At 44.6% G+C, this 19,973-nt stretch overlaps 1 protein-coding gene across 16 annotated transcripts in view; it reads right to left on the bottom strand.

Moving 5' to 3' along the window:
- Nucleotides 1-19,973, bottom strand: part of RALGPS1 (Ral GEF with PH domain and SH3 binding motif 1) — a 309,604-nt gene that overhangs the window by 52,492 nt on the left and 237,139 nt on the right. For all 16 annotated transcript variants that reach the window (XM_034929086.2, XM_055117597.1, XM_034929081.3 and 13 more), the window contains 2 exons: nucleotides 4,496-4,633; nucleotides 1,931-2,024 (listed from right to left, as the gene is read on the bottom strand). In XM_034929086.2, coding sequence (XP_034784977.1) covers nucleotides 1,931-2,024; nucleotides 4,496-4,633 — 232 coding nt within the window. The remainder of the gene's footprint in view (nucleotides 1-1,930; nucleotides 2,025-4,495; nucleotides 4,634-19,973) is intronic.

The raw sequence follows: 19,973 nt of genomic DNA on the forward strand, positions 1-19,973 counted from the left end.
ATAGGCCATTTTTCTGTCTAAAGCATATTAGTGTTAATGAAAAGCCATTGTCTCCTTTATCACAATACTGGTGCATAAATGGAAAATATTATCCCAGAAACTAAGTGGGAATAATTTTGTACTCCAGGGCACTCTTTTCAGGAACAGCCAATGCTTCGTAAATAAATAAAATGAGCTTGATTTGTGGTAAGCATAATTTTAATAGTAATCTCTGGCTTTCATCTATTGTTGTTACTATTGGGTAACAGATCACAATTTCTTATTATAGTTTAACAAATTATTATATAAAACAACTAAAAGCATTATGTCTATGTTGCAAAAGATCATTAGCACCACCGAGGGAGCTTTGAAAAAATACAGATTTTTCAGGCCCCACCCCAGACATCTGGATGGTTAGAGTTTCCCAGGTGACTCTGGTTCACAGCCACGGCTGCAGACCACTCCTGTAAAGCTGACCAGGTGGGACACTGCTTGAACATCCGTTCCCCTTAAGGTCTTTCCTGGTGAGTGAACTGTGGGTAACGTGGGGGTTGTCTCTGTGGCTACAGTTCTCTACAGTTTTCACGAACTTAGATGAAGACCATGCAGTCTGGCTAATTAAATTCACAGACACAAAACTGGAAGAGATAAAAAATATACTGGAATAACAAGATTCCAAGGAATCATGGCATATTGGAAGCCATCATAAGATAAGATTTAAAAGAATACAGATGCTCCTCAACTTACGACGGGGATACATCCCAATAAACCCATCATAAGTTGAAAATATTACAAGCCAAAAATGCATTTAATACATTTAACCTACCGAACACCATAGCTTAGCCTAGCCTACCTTAAATGTGCCCAGAACACTTACAAGAGCTTACAAAATCGTCTAACACAAAGCTTATTTTATAAGGAAGTGTTGAATATCTCATGGCATTTATTAAATACCGTGCTGAAAATGAAAAACAGAATGGCTGTATGGGTACTCAAAGTACAGTTTCTACTGAATGTGCGTTGCTTTCGCACCACTGTAAAGTTGAAAGATTGTTAAGTTGAACCATCCTAAGTTGGGGACCATCTGTGAATGTGAAGTTGACATTTAAGAGGTAAATGATTGATTACAAGATGGCTGGGACTTGCCTTAATACCAGGTCATATGAAAAAGTACTGAGGTTCTTAGTTAGTCTCAATCAAGCTGAAAATGGGCCAAGAGGACTTGCCAAGCAGTATGGCAGACAGGGTTAACACGAAAAAAATCCTTCTTTTCCCTCCAAATACATAGAAATGCTGGATAAATTCCCAGATGCCACAAATGAAGAAAGAACTGAAAGCCTCAGCAGGGTTAGTGGAAGATGAGGCCAAAGGGCCCATGGGTTTGTTATGAGAACTGGGTCTACTCCACAGGGGCTCTACGGGGAAGGAGGTAAGGCCTTGAATACTGCAGAGAGCTGAGAGTTATAAGGAACTGTCTCATCCATGAAACAGGCTCCTGGAGAACTCTGTTTGCTAGTCTGGAGATATGGCTAGAAGCTGCCTTGCCACCCAGCACTGTGGATGGGGGAGTCACTTGTGAGAACCAGAGCACCACGCCTGTGCCATTCACAGCTGTGGGGTCCAAGCTCATATTATCCATGCCATGTGGGAAAGCCATACTGAGAAGTTAACACAACACCTTACTCTGAACTGGGGGGCCATATGAGGATGGGGCAGAGATGGGTATGAGAGCTGTTCAGACATCACCACTGCGGGGCTGTGAGGTCAAAGATCACACTGCACGCGTGTGCTTGTGTGTGCTGGGGCCTGGGCGCTACTGCCGTGGACTCTGATAAGCCCTGCAGGTGGCTACTCACTGGTCCCAACAAGGGCTAGGCCACTTGCAGGGACCTGAGCACTAAGGACAAAAGTGGGGCTGGGAGGCCTGACACAGGAGTACGTGGGGACTTACTTGTAGTTGTCGTCTTCCACAAACTTCTGGAGCTCTTCAATGTAGCGTACGGACTTCAGGTACTTCTGCACATGGGGCAGGGTGGTGAGGTGATCTGCAAAAGGTGGACCACATCCAGAAACTTTAGGCTCTCCCATCTTTAGGCCCCCAGATGAGAAGTATAGAAATCATGATTTTAGATGCTCCCAGGATACTGAGACTCATTCACTCTTCCAGCAGTTGCTGATGCTCTTTGGGGACTGGCCCTGTGCTGGCCACTGGAACAGAGGGATCATCAGGCCTGGGTTCTGCCCTCAAGGAGTACCCCCCAGATGACCGGGCCTCAGTCACCACACTCTGAGGCCACCATGTTTTTTTAGCCAGGAAGGAGGAGCTGCGCCTCCACTCAGATATCAGGGACTGGGGAAAGATGGCTCCCTGGCCTCCAAAACAGACCAGAGCCAGGTGTCTGTGCCCTAAAACAGGTTTCCATTGGGGTAACTGGGCAAGCCTCCTATATCTACCCACCAGCTGTGTGACATGAATTCAAGAATGAATGAACAGACCCTGTCCAGCCAGGTGTGGAGGCCTAACCCAGAAGCTGGCCTATGACTGGAGCTGCTGCATCCTAGGAAGAAAGGGAGGGGTCCAGGCACCTGAACATGCCTGTACCAGGCTCTGCAGCAGGTAATTTTATAGGAGTCATCTTTGTTAACCTTCACACCTGCCTCACGTGGGAGAAACAATATCCCCATTGCACAGAGGAAGAAACTGTGGCAACCTGCACAGGTCGCATTGCTGAGAAGGGCAGAGCTGGGTTGGGACTTCAGGTGATGGAAGGCTTCTGCCACACGGTGTTGCCCGTCTCTGGAGGGACTGGTGTCAGCTGCTCTCTGCAGACCTTCACAGTCACTGCACTCCTTCTGAGAGGGCCACTGGGTGGGACAGAACAAGCCAAGAGGAGAGGTGGAGGGAGTAGAGGAGGTCGTGAAGAGGAGCAGAAAAGAGGGCGAGGAAGGACCCTCGCTTTCTGGAGAGGTGCGTCCAGGTGCAGCATGAGCACCCGATAGCTCTGGCCTTTCATAGCGAGATTCTGAGCAGATCATTTTGTTTCTCTGAAGCCTCAGTGTCCTCTCTCTGAAGTGAGGATGACACCTGTTTTACAAAACTGATGGAGATGACGCAGGTGAAGGTGAACAGTGGTAAGAGAGCATTTGCTGGGCTCTCATGAAATGCCAGGGACTGTGCTAAGGGCTCTGCATGAACCCTATCCCCATTTTCATGCATGAGAAAACCTTCAAGGGGAGAAAGTGACTTTTCAAGAGACAAAGCTGGAACAGGAACCGGAGTCCATCTGACCCTGAAGCCCATGTCTGTGGTTGCTCTGCTGGCCAATGGAACAACAAGTATCAATGTATTTGTGCTGGAGATGGCCCGGGCCAGGCGAAATCTGCACTGGGAATACAGGTGCCTCCTACCCCTCCTGTCAGAGGAAAGCGGCCCTGAAGTGTGGGAACCCCCACCCTGCCTGGGGATGCTGTGGAGGGGCTGGTGAGCAGGGCTCTTGCTTCGGTGAACCCACCCTGGCTTCCCTGTGACATTCCCAAACGGAGGCTGTGGATTTTCTCACACCCTACGCACAGCAAGTGAGGCTAGGTTCCTTCCTACCACCCCTCTTTGGTGCTTCCAGACTTTTACTCCTCTGCCCTCTTGTGAAAGCCTTGCTCCCCAGAGGCAGGTGCCTAGAGCCCCACCCCCCATGCACCACACCCCCTTCACGGCTGACTTCCGCTGACTAACCGCCTGCTCATCAGTGCTAATTCCCAGAAGACTTGAGCACCTGGCTCATAGTCAAGCTCCACACCCCAAGTCTGCCATCTTCTCGGGTGAAATCAATCCCCACATGGATGGCCCATCCAGCATTCTGACATCATCTCCAATGATTTTCTCCATCCCTCTTACACACCCACCATCATGGGCACACTGTGGATTTGGCCACGTGCAGCAGAGTGTGGCCAGTCGCTTACCACATCATTTCCCTTCTCCCAGGCCCACAGCTAGATTATATCTCCTAGCCCCTGTCAGCAAAAGTGGCCTGCACTGCTTGCAAGCCTGGACCATAAAACCCACCCATATATGGTTCTCTCTCATCCTGCACCTGCCAGCTGGATGCAGAGTCCAGTGGAGGATTCTGAGGCCATGGGAGACAGCAAAGTCACAGAACAATGAAGCCTGGTCCCCAAATCTGCTTGGAGGAGAGCTGTCCAGAAAGCTCTTAATGAATGAATGACCCAGGAGCCAGAAAGACCTGGGCTCTGCCACTCACTAGACGCGTGATTGTGGACAAGTGACTAAACTGTTTTCAGCCTCAATTTCCTCACCTGTAATACAGAAATAGTAACACCTAGTTTGCACAGCTTTTGAAGATCAAACCTATGTATAAAAGGATCTAGTACATGTTTGATGCTCGAGATATTAAAATGAGGAACTTTGTATTTCTTTGAAAGGTTTCTAGAGCTTTCTCACTGATAAGACCCAAATTTCAATGACGTAAGATTTCACAATTCTAACAACAAGGGTACTAACCATAGCTGCAGGAAACTTGTAAATCAGCAATTATTCGAAGAATATTGTTCATCTGATTGGATCTTTGTTCATTTTCCATGATACTGCCTGAGGCAGGATATGCAGAATCAATGTAGATTAAATCCAGAAGATAGATTCCTAAAATTAAAGAAGATATTTCATGATGGAAGGAGCTTACCACAAACCAGAACAAAATAGCACAAAATAGTACTGATCTGCTAAAAAATATAAAGGGTGACTTATGGAAAACTGAGATAATATTTGGACTTTAATTCCAATCCTGATTACTAATTTTTTCACACAGCACTGCCCAACTATAAATCAAACATCTGAGCAACAACCAAAATGTATGCTGGCAAGATTTTAGCATTTCTAGTTCAAATACTCTCCAGCAATAAGGCTTTTACCTGTAACCCAACTAGAAAATAACAGGACATGAAAGGGATGAATACTTATGTTTCTTACCAACTGCTGAAGTTTAATAGGTCTAAGGTGCCATGTCCAGGAGAACACCCATTTGGGCTGAATTCAGTTTCTTCTTTATTTGCCCAGCTGTCTATTTGTCTATCTGTTCCCCTACCCCTACCTCACCATACATTAACTAAGAAACAAAAGAAAAAATTAAAAAAGCAACAGCTCTCAGTGCAAAAAATTCCCTCTAAAGCTAGAGAATTTGGCCAATCGTGCTTAACAAGAAAATAAGATGTGAAATAAAAATACAGCTGTTACAGAAATAGTAACATGTAGTCTGCAAAGCTTTTGAAGATCAAACCTATGTCTAAAAGAATCTTAGTAAGATCCATCACAGGCCAGTGATAAGCTGGGGGGATTTGAGGACAAACTGCCTGGCTGGGGAAGGGGAAGGGCCGCTGGCTATGCAGCCACTACACAGCTCTCAGCTGGCTGACTAGCTGCAGGGCCGAGCTTCAGACCACCTGGAGATGTGCATGGGCCAAGGATGGAACGTCCTTTCAGCTGCCCTCCAGGAGCACTGCTATTGTGCCCACCACACTGGCAGAGTTGGGCAGGAGAAGTGACATAAAGCAGAATTCAAGGCAGAAAACATTAAGCAAAGCAAGGAAGAGTGCTTGCTCTAAAAAACAAAAGTCCAGGTGATCAAGAAGATCTAACGGTTACAAATTTCTATGCATAAAGAAACAACACATCAAACAATACATAGTACAAAAAAGTTAGAAATGAAAAGTGAGTTCAACAAAAACACAACCATAGAGGGAGGCTTTGGTATGTCTTTTCCAGAATTTATATAAGCATATATGTATACATCATACACATATATATACATATACACATATATATATTAATGCAATGATACAGTATTACAGTAACAACGTTAACAAGTTTTAGAGCAGAGCATAGTGGCTCGCGCCTGTAATCCCACCACTTTGGGAGGCCGAGGTGAGCGGATTGCTCGAGCCTAGGAGCTCGGAACCAGCCTGGGCAACATGACAAAACCCCGTCTCTACAAAAAACACAAAAATTAGGTGGCCATGATGGTGCATACCTGTAGTCTCAGCTATTTGGAAAGCTGAAGCAGGAGGATTGCTTGAGCCCAGGAGGTGGAGGCTGCAGTGAGCTGAGATCGTGCCATTGCACTCCAGCCTGGGTGACAGAGCAAGACTCTGTCTCAAAAAAAAAAAAAAAAAAAAAAAGGCCAGGCATGGTGGCTCATGCCTGTAATCCCAGCACTTTGGGAGGCCAAGGCAGGCAGATCACCTGAGGTCAGGAGTTCAAAACCAGCTCGGCTAACACGGTGAAAGCCCATCTCTACCAAAAACCCAGAATTAGTCACGTGTGGTGGTGGGCGCCTGTAATCCCAGCTACTCGGGAGGCTGAAATAGGAGAATCACTTGAACCCAGGAGGCGGAGGTTGCAGTGAGCTGAGATCGGGCCACTGCACTCCAGCCTGGGCAACACAGCAGGACTCTGTCTAATAATAATAATAATAACAAGCTTGGTTTTCTATAAATGAAAATATAGTTCTTTTCAGGTACCCATGGAGTACAAAAATTGATTGTATATAAAGAAAACCTCAGTAAGTCCTAAAAAGTAAATGCTATATTATCTACTTTCATTGACCTTACTACATCTAGGATTTAACAATAAATACAGAAAAAAAACTAACCATTTGAAAACACACACGCATGCACACACACACTCATATAACTCTTAGGTCAAAGAAAAAATAAAAAATCTGTTTGAAGAATCTATTTAAAGACAATGACAAGGAGAATACTACATATCAAAACTTACGGGTTCTGACCAAAGTGGTAATCAGGGGGAAATTTATAGCCTTAAAAATTTACTATTGAACAACTAAGAATTATTACAAATATTGGAATTAACTTGGTTAATTATATAAAAGTTGTGAGGGTTTGTGCATGGATAGATGAGCACTGCACTAAGAGTTATACGTTCATTATCTGATTTATCCTTCTAACAAGCTATTTTACAGAGAAGGAAAAGGAAACTCAGAGAGGATGTGTAACTTGCTCAAGGTCATGCAGCTGGTAAATGAAAGAGACAGGAGTTGAACCCAAGCCTGCCTCCTCCAGGGTACACACTTCCTGCCATTACAGTGGAGCACTGGTGCTAGATACCATGAGTCATTCGTCTGCTTTTAAAATAGATGCACATTGTTGCGGGAAACTGTTAAATCACAGAAACATATGCTAATACTTCTCACAGGAGCCATTTCCACTTCCTTTCTTCCTGGTGGTACCATGTTTCCAAAATTTTAATAATTAGAAATAATTTCCCTTGTAGAGAAGCTCCAAGTTTGGTGAGTTTGAATCCACAGATTTATTCTTTCTCTTCACCTTGTTTTTCTTCTCCCCTCTTAAAAATGTAACTCAGTTTTAGGGTACATGTGCACAATTTAAAAAAAAATGTAACTCAGTTACCACCCTGAAGCGTCAGCAACGGCAATCCTGAAAAATGCTATTACTGCTTCAACCACAACAAAAAGCATCCTCTAGTGCATGGCAGGGAGTGAAGAGATGTGGGACATAGGGCAGCTTTATTCCAGACGCAATGTGCAGACTTCGGCCCAGCTGGCTCAGAGTGGCAGAGTGAAAGCTCAGCCCAGAAGCAGAGAAACTGGAGAGCAGGATGGGGGGAAAGGCAACTTGCTCCCTGGGTATCAAATCCAAGACAGAAACTTCCCTCCTGTCTCATGGGATCCTGCCACCAACCCTGGAAAGTAGGAGGAGAAAACTAAAGCTCAAAGAGATTAAGAAACCTGCCCAAGGCCTCACAGCAAGGGTGATGGAATTTGAACCCAGGTCTATCAGGCTGCTGCACCCATGTTCCCATCCACTGGTCATCAGAAACACAGAGGGAGTTGCCTTTTCTCAAGTAACACTCTCAACATGAAAGGTGCACCCTGTGCTGCCCTGTGAGAACAGGTGCCGGACACTGGGCCTCCTCTTGGGTTCCTGGAAGTGGATCCCTGAGTGGTGCTCTGCAAACTTGAGGCCCACAGAGTTCATAATTCCCCTCTACAAAACGTGCAGATGCCCACACCTGCCTACTCCTCAAGACCCGGGAGTGTGAGCCAAGGCCATACCTGCTGAGGACTGGGTAGAGCACCCCTCAAAAGGAAGCCTCCTGGCTCCAACGATGTGGGGAGACCTTGAGCCTAGGCAATGCCTAGAAAGAACCTCCCTATAAATAGCCTTTCACTCCCACAATGAAAACCACAGCACAAGCAGCAAGTCTCCTACAGTTAACGCTGCACAAATCCACAGAAATCTTTTCAGTACTGTATTAGTCCACAACAGAGATATGTATAAGCCTAAACTATAATGAAATCATAAGAATAACCACCTTCCACTTGTACCATGTCAGGCACAGTGCTGAGCTCTACATGTAGTTGGCACACCCCACAACCGCACACAGACACTTGTTTGCATCATTTGTGTATTTCAAATCTGACTCCCCATCAGGCCTAACGCCTCAAGGGCAGGAAGTGTGTCTTGCTCCAGGAGCTCAATCTCCAGCATCTAGAACTGAGCACACAGGAGCTGCTTGGTAAACGCTGGCTGACAAAGGAATGCATGAGAGAAGGCATATTTTATTTAACTCATACAATAACCTTATGAAGCACATGTTACCCTCGTTTTGTAGCTGAAGAGAGAGCCACCACCAGTCAAGCGATGATAAAGAGAGCTGATGCTTACCGAGCACATACTGTGTGCCAGGTCCTAAACTAAGAGCTTTGCCCAGATTATCGATTCATAAGAAAAATGCTGTTGTCAGGGAGGTTTCATTGTGATTTTATAAGGGAAGAAAATGAAGCTGAGAGTGCACCGGGAATACTGCTTGTCTGTGGCCACACAGCTGGGAAGTGGCAGAAGCAGGATTTGAGCACAGGTCTGTCCAGGTTGTCTATGAGCGGTTCTTCTTTTACTCCAGCCAGACTCTCTGGTGTATGGCAGCCAGTGAGGCAAGATAGGGGCATAGGTGAACCCAGGCTATGGCTGTCCCTGACTGATTTCCCCTATGGGGTCAACACTCTCCAAAAGGGCTCATGACTCTACTGTGGCTGCCTCCCCTGTGCCATCTACCACCTGCTACTCTCCACCTCCCTCATGTCCACTGTGGTCAGTCTGGTCAGCCCCCAGGTCCCATCATCAGTGTCCCACCCAGTCCTGGGGGTCCTTCCAGCTCTGCCACATGACAAGCAGCTGTGGTATAAGTGAGAGAACGTGGAGCCCGGATCCAGGAGACTCGGAACCCTGGCTCTGCCACTCACCAGCTGGGTGGCCTTAGGCAAGCCTTTTTACCTCCCAGGGCCTCAGTTTCCTTGACTGTGAATAAGGGTAATAACGGTGGTTTACACGAGTCTCCCAGTCCAGGGCCTGGACCACTGAAGTGCATAAGAAGCTGAGCTGACCTTACGGCTGGCCCTATTTGAAGCAGCAGCATGGGAGGAATGAGCCCAGCTGGGTTTGCCACAACCGTGGATGGTGCCCAGATGCCGACTGCATGGTGGCCACCCCTCAGTTGGACCAGTGCTTGGAGCTGTCACCTGGACTGGGACAGCACAGCTGGACATCTCAGCTCCTATTCCTATTTACACAGTTACCAAAGCAGATGACATTGTGATGTTGGCCTTATGAAGATGGACAGTAACTGGATCAGCCATTGGCCCTGGCTGCCTTGGGGCTGGACAGTGCCAGGGACCAGGCAAGGCTGAGAGGTGCAGACCTGTTGGGGGGAACAATCCTGACAGTAACAGCCACTGTCTACTCTAGGGAAGGGAGGTATTGTGTTTACCATGGCACCTTAGCAGTGACCCTGTACAGAAGGCACTCCTGTTCCCCACCATTTTACAGATTAGGAAACTGAAGCTTAGTTTCAATTGGCCAAGATCACACAGCTTGCAAGTGAGAGAATCAGGATTTGAATTCAGGACTACCTGACTCCAAAGATCTGGGACAGACAGCAGTGCTAGGGGCTGGAGGCTGGGGGCTGGAAGTCATTGGCTGGCACAGGGATGAGGATTCCAGGCAGAGAGTTGGGGGTGTGAGGACCCCTGCTGTGGCCTGTCTTTCCCCAATCCCCAGGACACTGCTGGCAGCTGGCATCTGCCCCATGGCTATGCCCACCCGCAGACTGGACCTCCTCTGAGACAGATCCCAGACCATGCTTGGGCTCTGCTCCCTCCTTCCATGCCCCACACAGGGCCTGGTGACACTGCTGTAGCTGCCACATGAGTGCCAATCAGACTGCCATGGTGAGGCAAACCCCCAGGGCCAGAGTGGGCAGTTCTCAGCTCGTTCTGCTCCAGAAGCCCTCCGCAGCTGGGCTGGCCTCAACACACGGGGCAGGTGGCCAAACCTGCTTCTTGACAGTGAATACAGGCTCCCCACCAGAGGTGTCCACAGGACACCCGGCCCCAAGGAGGGAGTGCCAGGCTGACAAAGGAGGTGCTCTTCTGAACAGACACCTTCTCTGAAGCTGAGGGACACCCATGCTCGATGGCCCAGAGCCTGCTTGAAGCTGGGCGCTTGCAGCCTCCCCAAGCCAAAGCCCACGGCTGGCACCAGGACTTCCCACAAGCCCAGAGACTCACTGCTCCCTTGTTCTCCCATCGCCACCCCGTCTCACTTGCAACCCGAGTCTGGTTTTGGTTTTTCTCATACAGCTATCTTTTTAATAAGGAAAATTCTGCTGTGTTGAGGGGAAAAAAAAAACCCTCTACAGCATAAAAATGTGCCATATTTCCATCTTATACTTTCCATTTTCTCTCTCTCCCTTTTTCAAAGTTTGAGATGAAAGACTTTTTTCCATGTTCTCCTGCTCTGCCTTAAAAAGATCACTTTCAAACTTCAGTATTCAGGAGTGCTGGCATGCAGAACTATACTTGTGTGGTTGGATCACATAAACTGTCCTGATAAATTCCAAATGAAATAACAAAGCAGCAGCTCATTAGGATGTGTGTGCTCTCTTTAAGAGAGCACAAAGCATTTCCATCTACTGCATGACGAGATCTCAGCAGGCGGCCCAGGCTCCCTGAGAAGATGGGGAAGACTGTGAGTATTAACTAGCACCTGCTAATTAATATCCATCAAGCAAAACAGGGCTTCAAAACAAATCCTCATTTAGAGAGTATTCCTTTTGTGAAAGCTGTTGGAAGCTTACTGTCACTGAGACAGTTTCCTCGGTCTGCAGAAGGGGGCAGGCGCAGGGAGTCACATGGCAGGTGGTCAGAGGCCACGCTTTCTGGATGAGCACATGGCCTTGTGTATGACTTGGGGTTGTGGCTCATGAATCACAAAGGCACGTGGGCAAAGTCCTGCTGTCTGGACAGAATCCTGAAGTCCAGGGAAGCCAAATCACCTCCTGGCTCCCCAAGGTGAAATGAGGACACAACTATAGATCCCCTCATGCCCTGGGGATTGCCTGGTAATGTACAGGCACAAAGAGGTAACCCACTGTTTGCAAACGTTCCCCCAGAGTGCAATGGATGGCATAGCGTGCACTGGGGTTCTGACTGGCAGTAAGAAGGGGCATGAGGAGAGGCCATGCATCTGGTTACTGTTATTGGCCTTTTTTCATGCTGGACACTGTGCTGAGTATATTACATGTACTAGCTCATTTAACCCTTCAATGACACTTGGGAATAGAGAAGAAACTGACACTTTTTTCTGCCTAACACCCACTCCCTATTTTGGAAACAGCCCTTGATTTCCTTTTGGGGAAATTATACCTCCCACACTCATAACCCGTGTGGCTTCGGGGCATCTGGAGCAATTCCACCCCCTTCTCTGTCCCATGGGTAAAAACAAATTTTTAAAAATAATTATTTGGGAAAGAAAAAACACTTACCAATTAATTTTGAGATGAAAAAATAAGTTAAAATTAAAATATCAAAATTATCCACAATGATGCAAGGCCATGTAACCACCGAGAGGAAAGTCCACAGCCTCAAATGCTTATATTAATAATTAAAAAACATTTAAAAAGTGAACTTAGTATTCATTATATAGAACTAGAAAAAAAAGAAACGAGAAAACAATTTAAAATATAAAAGCATAAATAATGAATCTTTAAAAAATCAACAGTCTAGCAAAGTGATAAATAAAACTGAAAGTTGGTTCTTTGAGAAAATCAATGAAATGGACAATCCTTTGGTATGTACGACTGAGGAAAAAGACACAGACGAACAATATTAGGGATGAGAGAGGGGATATGATTTCAAATATGGAAGAGATGTTAAAATAGTGGTATGTGTAAATTTTATGGTAACATATTTGAAAATCTAGATGAAATGAATGCTTAGTAGGAAAATATATCTTCTCAAAGTTCTCTCAAGAAGAGGAAAAAAACGTTAATTTACTAATAAAGAGAAAAATATTAATAATGGAGAAAGATACTATTAGATTGGTGCAAAAGTAATTGCCATTACTTTTAATCGCAGAAACTGCAATTACTTTTGCACCAATCTAATATAATTAAAATACAATATCTAGATGATTTTTAAGGAGCTCATGCATAAAACCGTAAAAGAAAAACTTAATGTTACTTAAACTGTTCCAGAACAGGAAAAATCAGAAATAGCTGCAGTTCATTTTACGATTCTAGCATAACCATTACACCCAAACCTGACAGAGGTGGCATAAAACAGAGACCAATCACATTAATAAATCAAGATGCAGGGATTCCAAATAAAATATTATCAAATAAAACTCATTGGCGTGTCCTGATAAAGCACTGAGCTAGACACAGACTTCCTTAATGTGATAAAGGATACATATTAGAAAATTAAAACAATGTTCTTAATATTGAAATCCTATTAAATAGGAACAAATCAAGAATATCTGACATACTGCTATCATTTAACACTATGCTGAATGTGATAAAGCAAGACAACAAATGTGGAATAAATATTAAAGATGCACATCACAGTGTCATTTCTGCAGGTGATATGATTAGTTATCACATTAGTGATATAATTAGACAATTCAGGATAATCAACTGAAAAACTATTAGAATAACAAAGTTAACTTCAAAATAAATATACACAAATCAATGTCATTCTTATATAACAGTAATCATCAGCTAGAAAACACAATGGAAAAAAAGGGCAATTTACAATAACAGCAAAACTATAAAACACCTAGGAATAAACTTAGAAATGTGTAAGACTTATATGAATAAAACATATTTGATGGAAAAATCATACATAACATTTATTAAAATCAAGTATACACATATCCTGGGCCTATGAATCCTTCTCCAAAGCATCCATTTTACTAAATAAAGGCACAATTCATAAGAATACAAACCTTTTATCTACATCTCATTGTATCTGAGTTGTTGCAATGAGAATGTAACACTTTGGTAATTCAGGTAAAAACTAATGAAGTAAAAATATCTGAAGGATTGAAAGAAGATGTAAATAAGTAAGGAAATATATAATATTCTTAGATGGGAAGACACAACATTACAAGGATGTCAATTATTGCCTAATTAACATACACATTTCATATCTGAAATGATTCCAAAGTTCACTTGGAAGAGGAAATGTATGAAAATAAACATTTTTAACAAGAAGAATGAAGAGAGAGGCTTGTTATAAAATGTGCTGTGATGCCCAGTCATTAAGCAGTATAGTATTGCTACAGAGTTAGACAAATAAAGGGAGCCCAGCAATACATACATAGAGATATAGAAATTTAGTATACGATGCAGGTATATTTCAAATCAATGGGAAAAGGAACAATCCTTCAATAAATGATACTGAGACAAATGATTATTGATTTGGAAAAATATAAAGCTGGATCTCTACTTCATTCCTAAAACAGAATAAATTACAGATAAATTAGGGAGTTGAAATCTAAATAATACGAGCACTTGAATAAAATACAGAAGAATAATTTTATAATGCTGAGGTACGCAAAGGCTTAAGTGTGACATGAGACCCAAAACCATTAAAAAAAGACTGACATATTGGGGTCCACTTCTCAAAACCCACACACTTCTGCACGATCAAATAAAACACCATACATGAAGCTGAAAGACAAATAGAGTAGGAAAAATATTTGCAATTTATAAGACAGTCAATAGTCCTAATATATAAAGAGCTCCTACAATAAATGCAAATAATGTTATAAAAGATGAGCAATTTGTGGAAGAGTACAAATGTAAATAAAAATGTGAAAGATTCCCAAGATGCAGTAATAATCAAGGAATTACAAACTAAAACAAGATATTTTTTCCCATTTATACTGACAAAGTTCTTAAAAATCAATAATATTTAGTGTTGATGAGCGTGTGGAAAAAGTCACACTATACAAGAGTGACGACAGCATAAATTGATAGAAACTTTTGGGAGGAGAATTTGGATGTCAAATAATGTGTTTTCTAGGACCCAGTAATTCCACTTCTAGAAATTTACTCTACAGCAATACTACTACAAATTGTAGCAATACTACTACAAACATTAATAAGAAATGTTCACTGCAGCATTGTTTGTAATTTATAATTATACAAAAAACACATGGTTTATATAAATTATTTTATATCCAAGTAGCGGAACATCATGCAGCTATTGTAAGGATAAAATATATTTCTAAGAACTGACACGGAAAGATATCCATGATATGTTTTTAAGTGAAAAACATCAGGTATGCCTGTAACAATAGAGAGATCACACACAGAGAATACACTGCTCAATCTGTTATCGATAGCCATCTTTGGGTATGAAACTGCAGGATTATTTTCTGCTTTATACAATTTTATATTATTTTAACCTTTAGCTATGAATATATACTACAGTTTTAGAAGTAAAAAAAAAGCAAGATATTTCTTTCTTTCTCTTTCTGTTAAAGAAGCAAACACTTTTTTGGCAGGGAGAAGGAGAGCAATATGTGAAGCACAAGAATTTCCGAGCGTTCGCAGCCCCTGGTTGGTCTTTAGGTTTAGATTTAAAGGCCACAGACACTGACTCCAATCTGTTAGTGCTTCCTATCCCCTCATACATCTCCCTGCTTTTGCTCTCTCCATTTCCAGTCCAGTCTATACCCTGTGATCTTTCTCAAACCCTATTAGACCATGCCCCTCACCTACTTAAAAATACCCAGTGGCTTTCTATCCCAACAGGCAATGTGAAAACTCCTTAGCACAGCATCCAAGGTCTCTGGGCTCTGCCCCACACTACCTTTCCAGCCTCTTCCTCCACGTCTCATGGGATGCCCCAACTATGCCAGCCCCTCCATGCAGCCCCTGATGTGGCCTCTGTCTCATGCCTCTGAGCCTCAGCAGAGGGGTTTCCTCCCCTTCCCTCTGTGCCTCCTTCTCCTTCCTGGCTGCTAACTGGCTCCTCCTGGGCTCGCAGCACACTGTCCTTTCCTCAATTACAGCATTTATCCAGGGCAAGGGCTGTGCCTTATCCATCTCTGCATGCTCAAGGGCCCAGCACCAAGCCTAGCATAGAACAGGGGCTCAGCAAACGGCTAGGGAAATGAATGGACCCCATGTTGAATCTTTATTGGAATATACACGACTCCCTTCAACCTGGCCTCTGAAACTCTATTGCTCAGTGGAAGGGTGGCTGCGGTTGTCAGGCACCCCACTCCACAGCCACTCTGTTAAGGGACAGCCCCACACTGTGGTATCTGTAAGCTAAATACTCATATTTCTCAGAGTGCTATAAAGTGCTTCCAGAGGAGCTAACGTCACTAAAAGGAAATGCAAGATGATTCCCCCAGTGAAAGCCTTAGAAACCTGCCTCTATATTGGGTAGAACCGAGGCTGCCCATGTGCCAAGGAAAACACTCTTGAGCTTGTCTTTCCAACCCTGGCTCAGAGATTTGCTACTGTGCACAGAAAGGCTCCCCAAACGTCCGAGGCCACCAGGATCACGGCCAGAGAGTGAGATCACAGACAGCCGCTTCAGTCGCCAAAGTATTTTCCACTTCCACTAATGCACTCGCGTATCTGTGACCACACTGTACCTAGTCTTTAAGTATAACAAAAATAATAATGGAGGCAGATGCAAAACTGTCAGCTTTACTCATTACTCAATGGAAACTGTGTAACAAAAGACAACATTCTAAACCTCAATCATCAATCCCTGCATTCTCTGGAAAACAAGCAACAGATTTTCAGAGGGTTAGCTAGATCGAAACTGATTTTCACTTCCTCAAAGTAAATTCTTTACTGATTTTGCTGAAATGAAATACTGAGAGGTTCCTTGGGCCCTCTGGAAGGAAGAAGGCATCTGATTGTGAATTTATTTGTGGTTTTCAGGCTCAGGTGTTTTGATCTCTCCCTGCCTTTCTCAACGGAGATGAGAGGATGTGAGTCCTCATGGGGAGGTCGCAGGCTTTCAGTGGGCAGGGGCTCCTCCTACTCCATGGCAGGAGCCATCTCTGTGGGCTCCACCCTTCTCCAGGACACCCTGTGGACACGAGGCACTTGGCCTGGCCAGATCCAGCTGGCCCAGCAGCAGCCCTGCCTCTTGCAGCCCTAACACCCTGGTCAGGGTCTGTAGGCAGCGCTATTCTCACCAAGCCTGGGAGCCAATCTCACCCAAGGCAGGCCAAGCACTCAGCCCTCAGCTCTGCCAGCAGCGGGTGATGGAATAGCCAGTGCTCTTGTTAGTCTGGTCTTGTGTGGTGGGGTGGGATGGGAAGGTAGGGGAGAGCCTGGGCCGTCACTGGCTGGGGTCAGCTTCAGATTGGAAGGCCTGCCTACACCTACTCTCCTTGTATTGCCTCTCCTCTGCCCATGAGACTCAACTCCCTTGGGAAAGGACCCAAGAAACTTGACCCTCTGGACTGTGGTCTCCTGGTCACCTCCTTGAGACCCATCCTTCTGCTCTGCACCAGTTGGTGCACTGATTCTCCAGCACCAATTTTACTCAATTCTGACTTCCCCTTCTGCTACACCAGCAGGGCCTTGTGGCCAATGCTCCCCTCATTAGGACATTCTGGCTACATCGTCAGAGGATGCTCTGCAGGGAACAGAGGCCAAAGTGGCAAGAAAGCATGTCTGCTGACCAATTAGAAGAAGCAAGGACCCTGAAGGAAGGTGACAGGTCACTGGGGAGAGGAAGCTGCAAGGGCACAGGGTGATGTGCTTAGGGACCAGCTCGCTCAGTGATGTGCGCCGCCATCATGACAGGGCCTTAGCATCACAAATACTCACTGAGGACCTCCCACATTCTAGACACAGGGGTATACAGGAGAACCAGACAGGCACAGGCCCTGAACCCATGAGGCATGCAGCCTGGCAGAAGAGGGACATTCAACAGAGGCATTAATTACACAAACGATTAAGGGCATGAAACTGCTTTAAAAAAAAAAAAGTAATCCTCTAGCATACATTTACTTGGGGGAATCATCCTCAGGTGCCACTGAGAGACCCCAAAGGAATCAAGAGGTGAGTGAGACAAAAGAGGGTTAGCTATGTCTTCAGCATTCGCAGAGTTCATTCATCTGCTCTCCCCCTGCCCTGGCTACTCTCCTCAGCTCCAGAGATGTTAAGTAATCTGCCCAAGGTCACTCTGTGACAATGGTAGGATTCCAGCCCAGACAGTTTGACTGCAGAACCCACACTCACATATACTATGTCATATGTGATGTTCACATGTAGCTCAACACATACACTGGAGGAAAGATACGAAAACTACGAAAACCTGAGGCATCTCTGTTCAAATCCTGGCATTGCCACTTATTGTTCAGTGTGATTCTGGGTGAGTTATTCAACTCCTGGGACCTTGCTTTCTTCATCTGGGAGATAGAGATAGTACCTGTAACTTTCTCACAGGGCTGAAGACGAAAGCAGGTAATGCATGTGAAAGGGTTGCAGATTATCTGGATAATGTTGGCCCTCAATGAAGTTACTTGAGAAAAAATCCCTGAAGCTTTAGGAGGAGATGGGGGTACAGACCAGTTTCTGGAAACCTTCCAGAAGAGACTAGGCCGCCCCTCACAGAGCTTTCCCTGACTTACCACTAAAAACCTCCTTACCAACTAAGACTTATGGACAGACAGCCTTAGTGCTAGGATCTAAGAAATTTAATATACTATAGGGCAGATATACAGGACAGAAATTGAACAGATTTACACCTTATCTCTTGAAACCAAAATAATTCATATCTCCTGGGGCTTTTCCCAAGACACAGTGATCCAAGGCTATGGAAACCAGAAAATTTGGGCCAATGACCAGTACACTCACTGCCCAGTAGGAGCTGACCGGAGGGGTTCTAGAATGCTCTGACTCACCCTTTGCCCACCATCTTCTCACATTCATTTGTAGATTGCTACTTCCAGAAAAGAACTGGAGTGTGCTCGGAGGGAAGCCCAAATGCCTTGCCTATTAATAAACCCCAAAGCTGAATAGATTTTACTACATTCAAGGGTACATTCAGGGGAAAGAAAATCCAAAAAGGATAATACAAAAGAATACTTCCAAGTAATGGGTTTGAACTGCATGTAGGAGAAGTAGAGGGATAAGAGAGACCACACCTCCCCACACAGTCTATTCCAGGATCTGGAAGAAAGTTCAAACAGCTTTTCTTTTGAATACAGTACAAGAAGACAAGGCTTCTGTGATAAGAGAGAACTGTCAGAGATGAAACTGCGGGTGGATGCGATGGAAAGAGAGATGCATGAGATATGAAAAAAAATCAAAGAATACTAAAAACATGGCAGAAGAATTAAAAAATTACACAGTAAGGAGTGAGGCAGATACTGCGGAGATTTGCATCATGGATGTGGTGGGCAAGGTTGGCAAGCTCTCCCTCAGTGCCAATGAAAAGAGAAGGGGAAGAAGGGGAAGAAAGAACATAAGGGGATACAGGGGCCTGAGAACAGAGAGATGACCCAGAGAAGGGTGTTTTCCTGAATTCAAGCAGTTAGCCAGAATGTATCTAGGGATAGAACTCAGAGTTTATCAGGCTCCAGGAAAGATATCTATCCCTAGATACATTCTGAGTTTATTAGGTTCCAGGAAAGAAATCTATTCCTAGACCCATTCTGGCTAAACACTTGAATTAAAAACAAAAACGAAAACAAAAAACTCTTGTAAAGACTCAGGCAAAACACAAAAAGCAAAAAATAAAAAATAAAAAAACCATAAAAGTGACCCCTGACCCTCTTTATTTCCCTTTTCCCTCCGCTGTAATTGAATTATACACTCCACCAGACCAGCTATGATGCTGTATGGCAGCTGCTGTCCTTCCCACCTGCTTCCCTGTGGGAGGAGGAGCTTCTAGAAGGCAGGAAGGACTGTTTACCTATGAAATATTAGTGGACATCTGATGATATGTCAATTGCTTTGATTTTTTTTTAAGAAGGATATTTTCCCTTAGTAATTATGGTACTTAGATATAAAGACCCAAAGAGATAGGATTTTGGATGCCATAAAATACTGGTCAACGCACATTTTTTTTTTCCATATAAATCTATGGGGTTGTTTCACCATCACAGACCGGCGGCAGCAGCAGCTCTCAACTTCTGAATTCACTCTTTTTTTCTCTCTTTTTTTTTTTGAGACGGAGTCTTGCTCTGTTGCCAGGCTGGAGTACAGTGGTGCGATCTCTGCTCGCTGCAACCTCTGCCTCCCGGGTTCAAGCGATTCCCCTGCCTTAGCTTCCCGAGTAGCTGGGACTACAGGCATGTGCCACCACACCCGGCTAATTTTTTTTGTATTGTAGTAGAGACGGGGTTTCACCATGTTGGCCAGGATGGTCTCGATTTCCTGAGCTCATGATCCGCCCGCCTCGGTCTCCCAAAGTGCTGGGATTACAGGCGTGAGCCACCGAGCCCAGCCCTGAATTCACTCTTAATGGATCACACCCACCATAGCCACACTCCCTCATCAGTGGTCTGTGAAGCCCACAGACTCCTTCTGCAGATGCCACCCAAACCCCTGGGGCAGAAAGCAAGCACTTGGGTGGCTTTCACGGTTGCATCCCATCTGGTGAGCTCTGAGGATGAACGCC

The sequence above is a fragment of the Pan paniscus genome, chromosome 11 (assembly GCF_029289425.2).
Source record: "Pan paniscus chromosome 11, NHGRI_mPanPan1-v2.0_pri, whole genome shotgun sequence".
NCBI lineage: Eukaryota > Metazoa > Chordata > Mammalia > Primates > Hominidae > Pan > Pan paniscus.